We start from the raw sequence: 14,841 nt of genomic DNA, 5'->3' as shown, positions 1-14,841 counted from the left end.
AAGTATAGTTAGGCCTACTTTCCGGGCATTCCCTGTTTATTTGTTTCGTTTTTTTTTTTAAATTAATGTTTTATTAAGAACTGGATTCTAAATTTGGGTTTTCGTGAAAATGAAACCGCTTCTTAAAAATGTATAAATATATTTACGGGAATTCATATTTTCCCGGTGACTGGGAAAGGGCCACTACGAAAGGAAAGGCCCCGGAAAGGATAAAAAAAAAATCTCACCCATAAGATTACGACCACATGGAAGTCTATGTCTACTGGTGTAAACAAAGTTAAATTAATGCCACAGCCAATTACTAGCATAGCTTAGATTTGGACTAGATCTAAATCTAGGTGTTTTTATAAGACTTTCGTTAAACTTCTGGTAAGAATTGTTGAACATTATTTTATAGTTATTAAAATCTTAACTCTGACATGTTTTTACATGTTTTGGGTGTTCCTTCAGAGTTGAAAATAGACCTAATCTACTTCCTAGTCCAAACCTCCCGCAGGACGACGGAGGGTGGTAGCGGGCAGGGTATGAACCCGGGACCATCGAGAAGTCCGAACGACAGTCCAGCGCGCATATCGCACAACCAGGCAGCCAACTGTAATAACCCCAACAACGTGATCTATACCTGCATGTCCTAAGCATTGTTTCAGTATTATTTTATTTTCAAGAGTTGATAGGCCTAGCTTTTTATTTCTCTACTTAAATGTACACTATATGATTTATGTAGGCCTATAAGTGATTTATGTAGGCCTATAAGGGATTTATGTAGACCTATAAGTGAGTTATGTAGGCCTATAAGTGAGTTATGTAGGCCTATAAGTAAGTGATTTATGTAGGCCTATAAGTGATTTATGTAGGCCTAAAAGTGATTTATGTAGGCCTAAAAGTGAGTTATGTAGGCCTATAAGTGAGTTATGTAGGCCTATAAGTCGGTTGTCAAACCTCAAGCCCCCTTGTTAGGTAGCGTAGCAAGCCAAGCCCAAGCTTACTTTTTAAAGTAGTTTCTGTAAATTTGTTAGGCAAAGACTTCTATTCGTAACATTAGCCTAATGATGAACTATTTTAGGCATGTGGTACCTTAACTTTGTCCCTCCACCTGTGTTACCCTCGAAAAATCTTCCAATCCAATAGAAGCCTTGAGGAACTGGAAATCACAGCTTCAAAGAGCCTTGGGATGTAATGCTAAAATCGTTGTTTAGGACCAGGGTCGGCCTTAGACATTGGCAAACTAGGCAGCCGCCTAGGGATTCCGATTGGTGGGGGCCTCGCATAGGAAAACATTTTTTTGTAGAAAAAACTGCGAAACTTATATTTCAAACCTTGCAAACCTCTATTGCTCTCTGTCTGCTATACTAAATCTAAGTTTTTATCCCGACTCTAGGTTTATTAACGAAAGTTGAGACTTGTTAAGAGAAGTGGTTTGGGCTATTTTGCAGGAAAAAGTCATGAACACGGTCAAGGAAGATTTTTTTTTAATTATAACTTTATATAGCTCTACTTTCATGCTTATAACATGCTCAGAGCGCTTTGGTCCAATCTCATTTGTGGACTAGTTGGGGGGGGGGGGGTATCTAGAAGAAGGTTTTTCCGTGCTGCCTTTTAGGCGCTGAGTAAACACAACACTCGAGCCCCCAAGCCAAGCCAAGTTCAAGCGTATTTAGCCTCTTGACCACGCTTCCCACAAGATGCAGGTTATTTAAAAGCAGTTAAGATGTATAAAAAAATGTCCAAGGAATGTATTTCATGTAAATGTTTAATATTTGTTTCTGAATAATTTGTTTGTGATATTATATTCCAGATTACAGTTTGAAGGCTTTGACATTTCTGTTGACACCTAACAAATGAATACCATAGAGGACACCGAGGAAGCTGATGTCTTGAGAGATCTAAATGGTAATCAAATCTTATTCAGAATGACCTTTGAGTTCATAAATATATTTGTATGAGTATTGTTTCGTTAAAGTAGCAAACGTTTTTTATGCAAGAGTTTCAATTTTGAAGAGACAATAAGGATATAGGATGATGTTTGGAAGGCGCAGTGGCTGAGCGGTAAAGCGCTTGGCTTCCAAAATGGGGTCCTGGGTTTGAATCCTGGTGAAGAATGCGATTTTAAATTTCGGGATCTTTGGGCACCTTGGGTTCCTGACATTATTTGTCATTTTTGTTATTTTACTTACAGCCTGAGCAAAACTTTGCAGTCAAACTTGTGATAAGTAATTTTTGAAAGCCTCTTTAATTGTTGAACAATGTTTTATCAAATACAATCACAATGGCAATGTCTTTGATTCCAAAGATAGGCCTAAAGGATTGGTGGTTGTGCTGACCACATGACACCCTCTTTAACGGGCCACAGAAACAGATGACCTTAACCTCATCTGGCTTATAGGTCTAAAAGGTGAACTACTTACTCTACTTAGTAACTCAAGCTGATTGCGTTGTTCTTTTTGACTTGCACTATTATTTTTGAGATATGTTTTTTATATTTGAATCATTTGTTATGTTTGGCTCATTCTTCCGACATGTTGTTTTGTATGAGACATTTATGTCTGAGTCACGCTTGTTACTATTCGCTTGTTGGGGTGAAACTCCAGACAACTAGTTCAATATAGCCTACCTTGTAGGCATGTTAATATTTTAATACAGTACTCGAAAAAAACAAAAACAAACTTGAACAAATTACTTTCTAAAGAAGGAATGATCGTAACATTTATGAACCAATTTATGCAGATTCATCTTTAATGTGGATGTATGTTAAAACACAACGTTAAAATTATCTTGAACAATAAAAAAAAAGGAACGCACTTTAAAAATAGACGTCTTTTCGTCACTAACTTCTCTCTTACTCTCTTCCTATTTCGACTTCACAACGCTATTTATAAACTCAACTATGACAGACCTGCTGGTGGTTACATCACAGGGCATTTAGTCTACAGAAAAAAAATAATCCACCCATCCTTTTTTTATGGCCGGCCTTAGAAAATTGGAGGCCCTAGGGGACTGCCTAGTTTGCCTATGCCTAAGGCCGGTCCAGCTTTAGTCCTAATTGCATTAGAAACACGCACACACACTCTATAGCAATTCGGTTTGTTTTACTCCTTGCGATCATGTTAGAATGAAACAGTTTTACTGGAGCCGCACTGTTATGTTGGAGTCAAACAGTTTTACTTGAGCCACACTGTTATGTTGGAGTCAAACAGTTTTACTGGAGCCACACTGTTATGTTTGAGTCAAACAGTTTTACTGGAGCCACACTGTTATGTTGGAGTCAAACAGTTTTACTGGAGCCGCACTGTTATGTTGGAGTCAAACAGTTTTACTGGAGCCACACTGTTATGTTGGAGTCAAACAGTTTTACTGGAGCCACACTGTTATGTTTGAGTCAAACAGTTTTACTGGAGCCACACTGTTATGTTGGAGTCAAACAGTTTTACTGGAGCCGCACTGTTATGTTGGAGTCAAACAGTTTTACTGGAGCCACACTTTTATGTTGGAGTCAAACAGTTTTACTGGAGCCACACTGTTATGTTGGAGTCAAACAGTTTTACTGGAGCGACACTGTTACGTCGGACTCACACTGTTACATTTAAGCATTATTTTGGTATCTGACATGGTTTAGTAATATAGTATCTGCCATGTTTTGGCAACATCGTATCTACCATGGTTTAGCAATATCGTATCTGCCATGGTTTAGCAATATCGTATCTGCCATGGTTTAGCAATATCGTATCTGCCACGGTTTAGCAATATCGTATCTGCCATGGTTTAGCAATATCGTATGTCATGTTTTAGCAATATCGTATCTGCCATGGTTTAGCAATATCGTATCTGTCATGTTTTAGCAATATCGTATGTCATGGTTTAGCAATATCGTATCTGCCATGTTTTAGCAATATTGTATCTGTCATGTTTTAGCAATATTGTATCTGTCATGTTTTAGCAATATTGTATCTGTCATGTTTTAGCAATATTGTATCTGTCATGTCTTAGCAATATTGTATCTGTCATGTTTTAGCAATATTGTATCTGCCATGTTTCAGCAATATTGTATCTGTCATGTCTTAGCAATATTGTATCTGTCATGTTTTAGCAATATTGTATCTGTCATGTCTTAGCAATATTGTATCTGTCAAGGTTTAGCAATATTGTATCTGCCATGTCTTAGCAATATTGTATCTGTCAAGGTTTAGCAATGTCGTATCTGTCATGTTTCAACAGTATCGTATTTTATTTTTTATTAATATTGTCACAACAGATACACATGAAACCGAAGAATTTGAGAATGACGACGAAGATGCGGCAAGAAAGTTTGAGAACTGCTCCAAAAATCCTGGTCATGATACCTTCATAACATTGGAAACATTTTCTCAGGACCATTTGCCAGAATCACACCGCTCGAAAGTACTTTACGACTGCGTGAAAGCATTGGCGCAGATGACAGTGAAGATCTCTGTTAAATTGGTCAGCTCTGGGAGGCCAAGATATCACAACTCTAGAGAGTACCCGTATGGCAAGAGACACGGGAGCAAGATTGTTAGGAATGGAAGCGGAAGAATTGATTTTCTAGCTTGGCACAGAGATGAGAAGGATCTCTGTCCGTGCTCCAAGTGCCAGGAGTCCACTAGCCCCAGCAAAACTTGGATGGAGATTAGAGTCATGACTGCCAAACACGTGGTCTTTGATGATCAAGAAGCCAAGAAAGCTTACTGTAAGTTATTCTATGACGACGCAGGTAGCCCGGAAGTCGTTGTCTCTGGATTTGGTGTGTACTACGAAGACATGGAAAAGGATCGATGTCTGTTCAAATGCGCGACGTGTGAGGAGAGCCTGATGCAGACGTTGAACGCGAATATGGATCACTTCGTCCAAATTTGGGAGAAAGCGCATAACAAATACAAGCATCATCAAGCCAAGCGCAAACTAATTTGCATCGTGTCCCATCCGCATGGACATTATAAGAGGGTCACTGTTGGTCATCTCGACAGGGCAAGGAGATCAGGTCAGCTGTATAGACAATTTTTCTATTCGACTCCTACTTGTCCTGGTACCAGTGGGGCGGCAGTGTTTGTCATTGGCCACTCAGAGAATTTATTTTATCAACATATTCATAGTGGCAGTGACGGTCTCAACTTCAGTGGGTTGGCCTGGTAGTGAATAGGTATTGTTAATACCGACTCTCTTGGTCACGATGTGATTCTTTGAATAGGCATTTAATATGTGCTCGCTTCCAAATTAATTTCTAAGTTCGTGCATATCGAAGAAATAACTTATGCTTGTCAAAATTTACAGTTACTTAACAATAGACACACCCAAAAAGCTATTTATAGATATTCGCCATATATGAACATATCAATGTCAAGACGCTGAAATCATACCGCTCGAAAATAATTTATGACTAGATCTAATCATGATTATAATAATTGTCCATTGTATCTTATCTTATATAATACAGACGTTACTTTAAAAAAAGAACATGATTACGTCCTACGCGTCATGCATTTAGTCATGCATATTAACCAATAACCTAAATTCTGTTAAGTCACTGGTTTTCTTGGCTAGCTCAGGCAATCCATTCCATGCTCTAATAGCACTAGGGAAGAAGGAGCATTTGTACAAATTTGTCCTAGCATATGGAATGAGAAATGTGTGTTTATCTTTGTGTCTTTCTAAGTATTTTATTAGATTTTATTTTTGTATTTGAAGAGTATGGTTCAGTGTTTTATGTATAATTGCTACTTTACTTTTGAGTCTTCTGTCCTGAAGGCTTTCTAAATTTAGTGATTTTACTAAAAGGTATCAGCAACACAGAAAACATTACTTTTAAATATTAAAAAAATATCTTTAACATTTATTGTAAATAGGAGATACATGTATCTTCCTTTTTTTAAAAAAACAAAGCTTATATCAGCTCACTCTGTATCGGAATCGGAACTCTGTCTGAGATCAAGTTAAAACTTTATACAATCATTTATTGTACCTAACAAACGAGAATCAGTAAAAAAAAGAACAAATTAGTCAATTAATTGCTGATATTGTTAATTGTTATTGTAGAAAAAAAATTCTTCAGTATTAAGAGATATGGTTGAATTTGTGTGGTTTCGTCCCTTTAGAAAATTGTACACATTTTTTCTTCCACGCTTATTCTCGGATCAAGTAGAAGCCTTACACAGGTATTTATTGTACCTAACAAAACATGAATCCATTAAAAAGTATATGAAACAATAAGCTATTTTTTATTCATTATTTTGTTTGTGTTATGAACATAATGATAACAGAGTCAAAAAACATGTCTGCATAGTATAGCTTTAATAAAGTTTAATACACTGAATGACTACACAATACAAATTTCGTGAACTCATTCTTACGGACGAGTTACAAGCACATGTAAACATAAGAACGACAACCGATACAGCATATAATTTTCATAACAGTTTGATACCGACAATGAAATTAATCCTTCAGGATTCACAGATATAGATGAACATGTAAGGCTTGGTCCTATTATATAATTGTTCACATTATTTCTCACACACCTGTTATCGGATCAAGTTCAAATTTTAAACTATTATTGTTTTTTACTGTTTATCTGTACATAGCAAAAATATATCTGTTTAAAAGAATTAACCAATTAGTCAATTTATTAATGGTAATTATTTGGTTTGATATCAAATAAAGTGTATGACTTCTAGTGAATTCTACATTATCTCTCTCTATATATAATTATCAACAGTTTGGACGAGAAGCAAGAAGTAAAGTAAGATCACTCTATTATTTCTGCGGATAGAGTTATTCCACAAACTTTACGAGCCTTGCGTGTAGCGAAGTCATACACTATATCATAAAAAATCTATTTCCTACATAGATCACGCTCAATAGCAAGAATTACCAAATGTTTCAATCTATCTACGAGAATTGTTGAACTAAAGTAATTCTTCATTAGTTTGAGGCGCGAGAAGTTTCTTTCACCAGATTCCAAAATTACGGGATAATGCCGTTTTTTTTTATCGCGCGTAAGATTGGCATTTTCCTTATTGAATGACACCCCAAAATGACAATTTTTGTCTATATATTTCAGTTTTCTAAAGATTTTAATAATTTCCGGATATTTCCATGACTTTTTTTTTTTGTTTATTTATTTTGCAATTTCAAGAGATATCCAGGAGCTCCTGGTAAATCGACAGGAGGCCGCGGGAAATCTGTTATAACTTTTACAATTTAATAATTTATACACCTAGAATTAGCACGGGTCCTATGAAGGTGCGGGGCCCACTGCGAATGCATAAGGGCGGATCCCACTGCGGTCACCTAAGGCTAGCCCTGTAAATAGTGGCATATGCTACGCCGCCGGTGGACTAGTTGATATATATAGTTGTAAGTTGCGCGCAGTTCTTCTGTTAGATTAGCTTTGTTTTTCAAAAATGATTTTGTATATTTTGCTTATTTATCTTTATAAACATTTATCGCCTTACATACGGCATTGTATGAATTATATACTTAAGTAAGAGAGAGAGAGAGAACCTACATTGAAAACATGAGCCACTAGTGAGATATTTTCATTGTTTATTTACGAAATTCGTGTCCCTTTACGTTTTACAATCTATTTTTACCAATTCCAAATCTTGTTCCACATTGTTGAGGCGACATTTTTTATTTTACTAACACCATCTGCATAATGTTTGGCGCTGTGCGCAGTTCCTGCGCCGAGCATTCCGCCAGCGACATGCGCAGAATACGACATGCCTGCCGCTCCGGCTGACTGCAGCACTCCTACTGGAACACCGTAAGACATCAGAGTTGCTCCGATTGATCCAGCCGTGATACCAGCTTCAAAGAAAATTTAAAAAAAAAATTGAAAGACAGTATAACGGATAGTAACATCTTTGGTAGCTAGCTATTTTGGTATTGGACCTGTTGATAAGCTCAGATAAGCTATGTACCTTTAAGATGTATATCTTGATTTGTATCCACTTTTTAGTACCGTAAAAAGTGCTGGATTCACCCCTTATGCAACATAAGCCGCCCCCCCCCAATTGAAAAATTGCTTTTGTTGATTATCTTTATTAAGTCAAAATCAGGTCCTGACTCTACCGCTAAGAGTCTCAGATCTTTCACTACTAGTTCAAAGTAATTGTATTATCTAGTAGATGGTAGTGACTTTTTAATTTAGTTACTTGACATTTTGTTTAGTTTATCTATATAATTCAAAATCTCACTAATTGTTCCTATTTTTATTTATTACAAAGCTTATATCAACTCTGTCTGTCTGTCTGGCTGTCTGTATGGTAAAAAGTATGTATTTATTATTTCTCCCACACCCAATCTCGGATCAAGCTGAAATTTAGCGTAATTATATTTAGTACCTGACAAAGCAGAAATCATTTTTTTTAATTAGTTAATTAACTATAGGTAATTAATTTTTTGTTTGGTATCGAACATGGGAAAGAAATCGTACTTGACAGATTTGGTGGTATAAGTTAAATTAGTTTCCTTGAGGAGGCTTGATTTTAAATTCAAGTCTACAATTTTTTTTATGCAGTTAGAAAGCGATCACAGTAACCTTATGGGATACCTCCTTCTTGCCTCCCCCTTTTCCAACTGGTCCAGACAAGGGATAGGATCACAGCGTATTGAAAAAGCTAAAAACATGAAATTGCGCAAAACCAAAACAATTTGTAAAAATATTTCTAAATGCACAGATTTATTTTTGTTAGTCTAGATCTATTAAAAAATTATTTGCATGACTGATCCAAACTAATTGATACTATTACACTTAATATAAGCGCTTTTTTTTTACTAAGTATTTTTTTTTTTGTCCTTTTGTTTGTATGTGTTTTCTTTAACCTCCATTAGGTCGCCCCCTCATTTCTCTATATCGCTTGCTCCTCTTTTGTTTTTTGTTACTGTGTTTAATTGTTTGAATAATAAATACATGTTGTTTTTTTTTAATTGAAAACTGAACTAAGAGAAAATTACTTACGTTTTAATTGATCTTGCTAATAGTCAGATATCTGATGTTATTGTTACATTGTTATATTAATGCAGTTATACACAGGCAATTGTTCTATATAGCTGAAGTCAATTGACTTTTGAATCGGCATTTATCCCTTACCTGATGTAAATCCCATACCAGCGAGCGCTACGGGACCAACCACAGCTACAGCTGCGGCCCCAACAACAAAACCGACCGCCTCTTCCCAGTAAGCGTTTGAGGTCAAAGGTTGTCCAAGTAAAAGGAACAACAAAAGTATTGCAGCCTGTTGATTTGCCATAGCTGAAAAAAATAGTTCAAATTTTGCATAATAATTAATATTCGATAACAATACACGAATCAATCCAAGAACTAACCAATTAATTAATAATTTAGTACTAATTAATGAATTTCGTTATATATATATATATATATATATATATATATTTATTTATTTATTATAGCAGGAAGGGAGATAAACCCGTAATTTTTCAGATAAATAGCTGTAAATAGTGGTTGCCTTCCTTAGATAAGCTTTGTTCTGAATAGAAGCCTCTATTAGAACGTAAAACTAATTACTGGGAACAAATAAAATAAAAACATCAGTTCACTGGAACATCCGAAACATGTCAAACATTTTACAAACACTAAATAGCAGGTCCGGACTTAACCATTGTGACCAAGAAGTCATGGAAAGAGAACAAGTAATCTACTATGTATATTTATAGGTCACTAAATAGCAGGGCCGGCCTTAACCATTGTGGGGCCCTATGCGAAACGAATTTCGTGGGGCCAAGTTTGGGCAGGGAAGTGGATAATAAGTGAAAATTTAAGAGTTTGTATAAGAAAATAAATTCGTCTATTTTTGCTCATAGCACATTGATATATTTTACCTGACTTCACAAGAATCAGTGAAAAAAAGTAATTTTTCCGTTTGGTATCTCGAACAAAGGAGCGAAATTGTACTTGACTAAAGTGTGGTATAGGCTGAAATAGTTCCCTTTATAGGACGTCGATTTAAAGTAAGCATGAAACAAACGATACGTAAGTATACATTCTATTTTCTTAAGCACCTCTCTAGCAAAGTGGTTTTTTATGTGGCTTTAGGAGGCGTGAGCCATGATTTCGAATTCAGGTTGTTCCCTTAAAAAAAAGACGATTTCGGTACATTTCACACAGATATCCCTTTCTTTCTTTCCGCCTTCTCAGAGGATAGGATCATAGCGTATTGAGAAAGCAAAAAGCATGAAATAGTGCTAAACAAAAAACAATTGGTAACAATCCTTCTAATCGCACAGGTTTATTGTTTTTGGTCTATGATCTCTAGTTCTATTACAATGAATTACATGACTGATCCAAATTAATTGAAACAATTACATTATGTATAAACTTTGTTTTACTTTTGTGTTGTTTTTTACACTATTTTTTATGTTTTTTCTTTTATATATATATATATATATATATATATATATATATAAATAATTTCATATACATTTCTTACTTTTCTAGTGTTACCTGTGAAGCGTAACCTAACCTGTGCACAGCAAGTATAATTATATTCGTGTGTTAACTACTGTCTAGGTCGTAAGTAGAAAAAAAGCGAAATATTTTAACACATAAAACGCCAACTGCTTTTCATGTGAGGCATGTTTGTATATGGTTTCGAATCAGGTTTTATCATTATTTTGTTATCTGCTGATATAAGCATTACGTTATGTTACTGTTAATTCGTTATAATGTATTTATAACGCTACCATAATTCGGTGGTCATCATTTTAAAATCGGGAAAGCTTTAACGGGAAAAGGTTAAACATTTCTAATCAGGACGTTTTCTGGGAAACCCAAAATTCTCGACCTGTATGGCGACATTTATGCACTACGCAAGACAGCAGGGTTTCTGTCCAGGGCTTTTGCAAGAGAGGATTTGAGCCTCTCAAGCCCTGACTCTAATGGAGTTTGATGATGATTATGAATCAGGACGTTTAGGTGCATCCGTAAAGGTGCAGTGGTCAATTTTGGCGCAACAATTTAGGTATTTGTCATCTTTGTGACAACGATTTCATTATTATGCTCTGGTTTTTACAAGAATGTTTTGTCTCTTCTGTGGTTTGTATGTGTGTTTGCATTAATGTTTTGTACAGTATATCTTCCTTGAAAGGATGATGGACGATGCCCTCGAGGGATTTGAAGGTACTGTAAGCATTGGAAGAAGAAGAATTACTAACTTGCGCTTCGCAGATGGCATTGATGGCCTAGCAGGGACACAAGAAGAACTAGCTGACCTAGTGATGCGCATTGACAAGACTTCCGCAGCATATGGCATGCAAATAAATGCAGAAAAAAAAATTATGACCAATAGCCAACAGAGCTTTATAAGGGGCATCAGTATTGGAGGTGAAAAGCTAACTAGTGTTAACAGCTTCAAATACCTCGGAGCTATTGTCTCAGATGATGGAACAAAACCCGAACTACTGGCCCGAATAGGACAGTACACAGCAGCCCTTTCAAAACTGAAAATAATATGGAAAGACAAAGGTTTAGCCATTGGCACCAAATCAGACTGACGCGCTCCCTGGTCATGGCCACATTTTTATATGCTTGCGAGTCTTGGACGCTGACTGCAGAGCTAGAGAGGAGGATCCTAGCAATGGAATTGAGATGCTACAGATGGATCCTTGGCATCACATTCAAAAACCGCATCACAAACTAAGAGATTAGAGATTAGGTTACTGCAGATATCGGACCCCATGATGATCTGCTTACTACTGTGAAAAAAAACGCAAATTTAAAATCTATGGCTATATTACAAGATCTTCGGGGCTCGCAAAGACCTTCCTTCAGGGAACAGTACCAGGAAAAAGAAGAAGAGGCAGACACAGAAAGCGATGAGAGGACAACAAAAAAGAATAGACGGGCCTGCCATTGAGAGAGGTTCTAAACAGGACAAAGGACATAGAGGAATGGAAAACAATTCGGTTAACAGGTCTTGCTTGGTGCCCCAACGGTCCAACAGACTAAGGGATAGAGAGAAAGAGATTTTTTTAAAGAATGTTTTGTCTCTTCTATGGTTTGTATGTGTGTTTGTATTAACTTTTTTGTACAGTATTAATTTTTATAAAGCTTATATGAACTCTGTCTGTCTCTGGTTTAAAGTTTGTTCACGGTATGTCACCACTTCTCGGATCAAAGTGAAAGTTGCACAAGTATTTCTTGTACCAGACAAAACAAGAATAAATATAAAAAAAAAAAGAAATAACCTATTAGTTAGTTGAAATCAAACATGGGAAAGAAATTGTACTTGACCTGGAATCTCCAACTCAATATTACAGCTAATAAAGGATTTTGATAAAGAAAACTTGGATGTTTCCCAGTGAGCTTCGCACACTTCTTCAGTTTCACTTTCGTCTTAACTCTTTCTCTCCGTAATTATTTACCACATTCTGGTGGAATCAACGTTGGCATCGTCAGTTAGGAGAGAAAGAGTTAATGTGATTTTATGCTTGCATTGTTTTAGTTTTGAAGTCGGTCAAGTAAAAGAAGCCCACAAAGCCAATCTATAATCACTCTCAATATTTTAATTCTCGGAGTTTATCTTGTTGACGCAATCTTAGCCTACAACACTATCTCATCACTGAGCGATACTAGGATAATAGCTTTGTAAAACACGTAGCTTGTGTGTAAGAAATAATAATAGACAAGTTATTGAAGACCTGGAGGCGCGGTGGCTGAGCGGTAAAGCGCTTGGCCGGGGGTCTCGGGTTCGAATCCTGGTGAAGACTGGGATTTTTATTTCGGAATCCTTGGGCGCCTCTGAGTCCACCCAGCTCTAATGGGTACCTGACATTAGTTGGGGAAAAGTAAAGGCGGTTGGTCGTTGTGCTGGCCACATGACACCCTCGTTAACCGTAGGCCACTGAAACAGATGACCTTTACATCATCTGCCCTATAGACCACAAGGTCTGAAAAGGGGAACTTTACTTTACTTTTTATTGAAGACCTACCAACATACCAAAATACACAATGAAACATTTTGTATTCAAACGAACAATGATATTCAGTTAAAACAAATTGTGTCCAAAGTTTGCGGTGCACGAGGAGTGAGGAAAGTAGAAAATGCTCCCCAGCATATTCCAGTTCCCGTGGGCGTAATGTGGCCCGTCGTTGGAAAACGTCCGTTACTGGAGGCGGATAGGGGAAGAACGTGTAGCGAAACAGGCTCCTGGAAATATGGGAACCAATGCACGGAATGCAACAGTATCCGATTCCCAGAGTGTGGGGTTCAATGAAAATTAAACCATTCCAAACAAGCCAACACACCGTTCCACATGGAAGCTATAACTAGTTCCAGGAAGCAGTTGTGGTCTGATCATTGAACGTGGTTTTCAGTAGTCATATATTAGGAACGTGGTCACTAGAGGCTTGAAGCTTACACTGTATATAATGGTTTGACCCAACCCAGACTCTACAGTGTAATACTATTTTAATCTAACACATTTCCCGTTATAGTCTACTAGTCGATTTCATTTTAGGGCCCACATACTTAGCGATTAAAAAGCAACGTAAAGCCTATATTTCTTATAAAGATAAAGAGGTCACTATATGCATGCATATCGATACATTATCAAACTTAATGATTTTGAAGACAGTTAGACCTTGAATTGGATGACCATCATATATAATTTGTGGGCCGGATTGTATAGAAATGTCCGGGCCGATTTGGACACTCAGTCCGACCCTGGTGTCAGTCAATGGGAAACGTTACGGTTTGCTGGGAGAAATTTTTCTTTAAATTTCCAGTAACTAAATGGAATTTTCAAAAGTAGCATGTTAAAAGGAAAACCATCTGACCATTATGTCCCACGGCTACTGAAGCTTGATGCACGACCTAGCTGGCTTGTGTGTCCAACAAAATTTGAATTACGATTCCAAAAACACAGTATGTCCAAGCAGTTGGCCTTCAGCAACATAGCGAATGGCTTTGGAATTCGTAGATAACGCTCACCTCTACAGGGCAGATTTTTTGTGACCACTCTCCATTCATTAGCTCGTATTGCCTCGTATATATATGTTTATAGATGGTTCAGTATTTGTTTCGTACTATTTCAAAGAAAATAAAAGAAAAGTAAAAAAATAATTCGTGTTAGAATTAAAATGACATGTATCGCTACATAGACTGATACTTACAAAAGAAGGTTATGGTTAATATAATTATTCTTAAATTATCTGACTCGCATACCGAAAGCTGTAATGAATCTGTGGTATTTTACGTCTCGAGAGACTATCCTTTCCCTTTGCAACTTCTTGTGTGACTAAAGAGGCCGATCCTTGATACCCAGCTGCGGTCACAGGTCGAGCATATATAATCACCAGGCGCCATTGCATTTTCACCCTTCATTCTACTACTGTTGTGTATGGCATCTGCAATCCGGGACCCTTCCTTTATGCTCTCTCTCCATGTAGATCTATCCAGTGCTACTTTTTCCCAGCTGTTTGTGTCGATTTTGAAGAGCTTCATGTAGCGTTTGCATACATCCGTATAACGTAAAAGTGGACGACCAGTAGCTTTCCTGTCTTCTGTTGGATCCCCATACAGAATGTCTTGTAAGTTGTAATGAATACTGCTGACAATTTCATACAACTGCTTACACTTTTTTTCCCTTAACCTTTTACAAAAAGAACGTCAGACACATTCAAAAAGAAAGGTAAATAATCGAGTTGACTTAACTCTTTCTCTCCGTAATTATTAACACATTCTGGTGGAATCAACGCTGGCATCGTCAGTTAGAAGAGAAAGAGTTAAGCATTGACGGTTTAGAATGTAATATGTTAGACCAGGGGGTGGATAAACTATGACGCTTGAGTTATAAGTGGCGCATTGC

The 14,841-nt window shown here is 36.9% G+C and overlaps 1 protein-coding gene and 1 long non-coding RNA gene across 3 annotated transcripts; one reads left to right on the top strand and one right to left on the bottom strand.

Annotated features, from left to right (window-relative positions):
• The first annotated feature begins 140 nt into the window (after nucleotides 1-140).
• Nucleotides 141-6,219, top strand: LOC106066922 (uncharacterized). Its single transcript, XM_013226024.2, has 3 exons — nucleotides 141-369; nucleotides 1,796-1,890; nucleotides 4,250-6,219. The coding sequence occupies exons 2-3, from the start codon at nucleotides 1,839-1,841 to the stop codon at nucleotides 5,143-5,145; spliced, it is 948 nt and encodes a 315-aa protein (XP_013081478.2). The 5' UTR covers nucleotides 141-369; nucleotides 1,796-1,838; the 3' UTR covers nucleotides 5,146-6,219.
• A 1,318-nt stretch (nucleotides 6,220-7,537) lies between these two features.
• On the bottom strand, nucleotides 7,538-10,637 carry LOC106066918 (uncharacterized). 2 transcript variants are annotated; one of them, XR_001217644.2, is made up of 3 exons: nucleotides 10,478-10,637; nucleotides 9,104-9,265; nucleotides 7,538-7,818 (listed from the first exon to the last, which is right to left on the bottom strand). It is a non-coding gene; the product is annotated as an uncharacterized LOC106066918 (long non-coding RNA). The 2 variants fall into 2 exon arrangements; XR_008779756.1 differs by having other exon boundaries at nucleotides 10,464-10,628.
• Between the last annotated feature and the right edge of the window lie 4,204 nt (nucleotides 10,638-14,841).

The sequence above is a fragment of the Biomphalaria glabrata genome, chromosome 9 (genome assembly GCF_947242115.1).
Source record: "Biomphalaria glabrata chromosome 9, xgBioGlab47.1, whole genome shotgun sequence".
Taxonomy (NCBI): domain Eukaryota; kingdom Metazoa; phylum Mollusca; class Gastropoda; family Planorbidae; genus Biomphalaria; species Biomphalaria glabrata.
Note: the sequence above shows the minus strand (reverse complement) of the source record. Positions and strands in the feature narration are given on the sequence as shown.

Bases quoted from the DNA above. Each gene is read 5' to 3' on its own strand.
- LOC106066922 (XM_013226024.2), top strand. From the start codon at position 1,839: ATGAATACCATAGAGGACACCGAGGAAGCTGATGTCTTGAGAGATCTA. The intron at 1,891-4,249 runs GTAATCAAATCT...TTGTCACAACAG, and splicing joins TGTCTTGAGAGATCTAAATG to ATACACATGAAACCGAAGAA.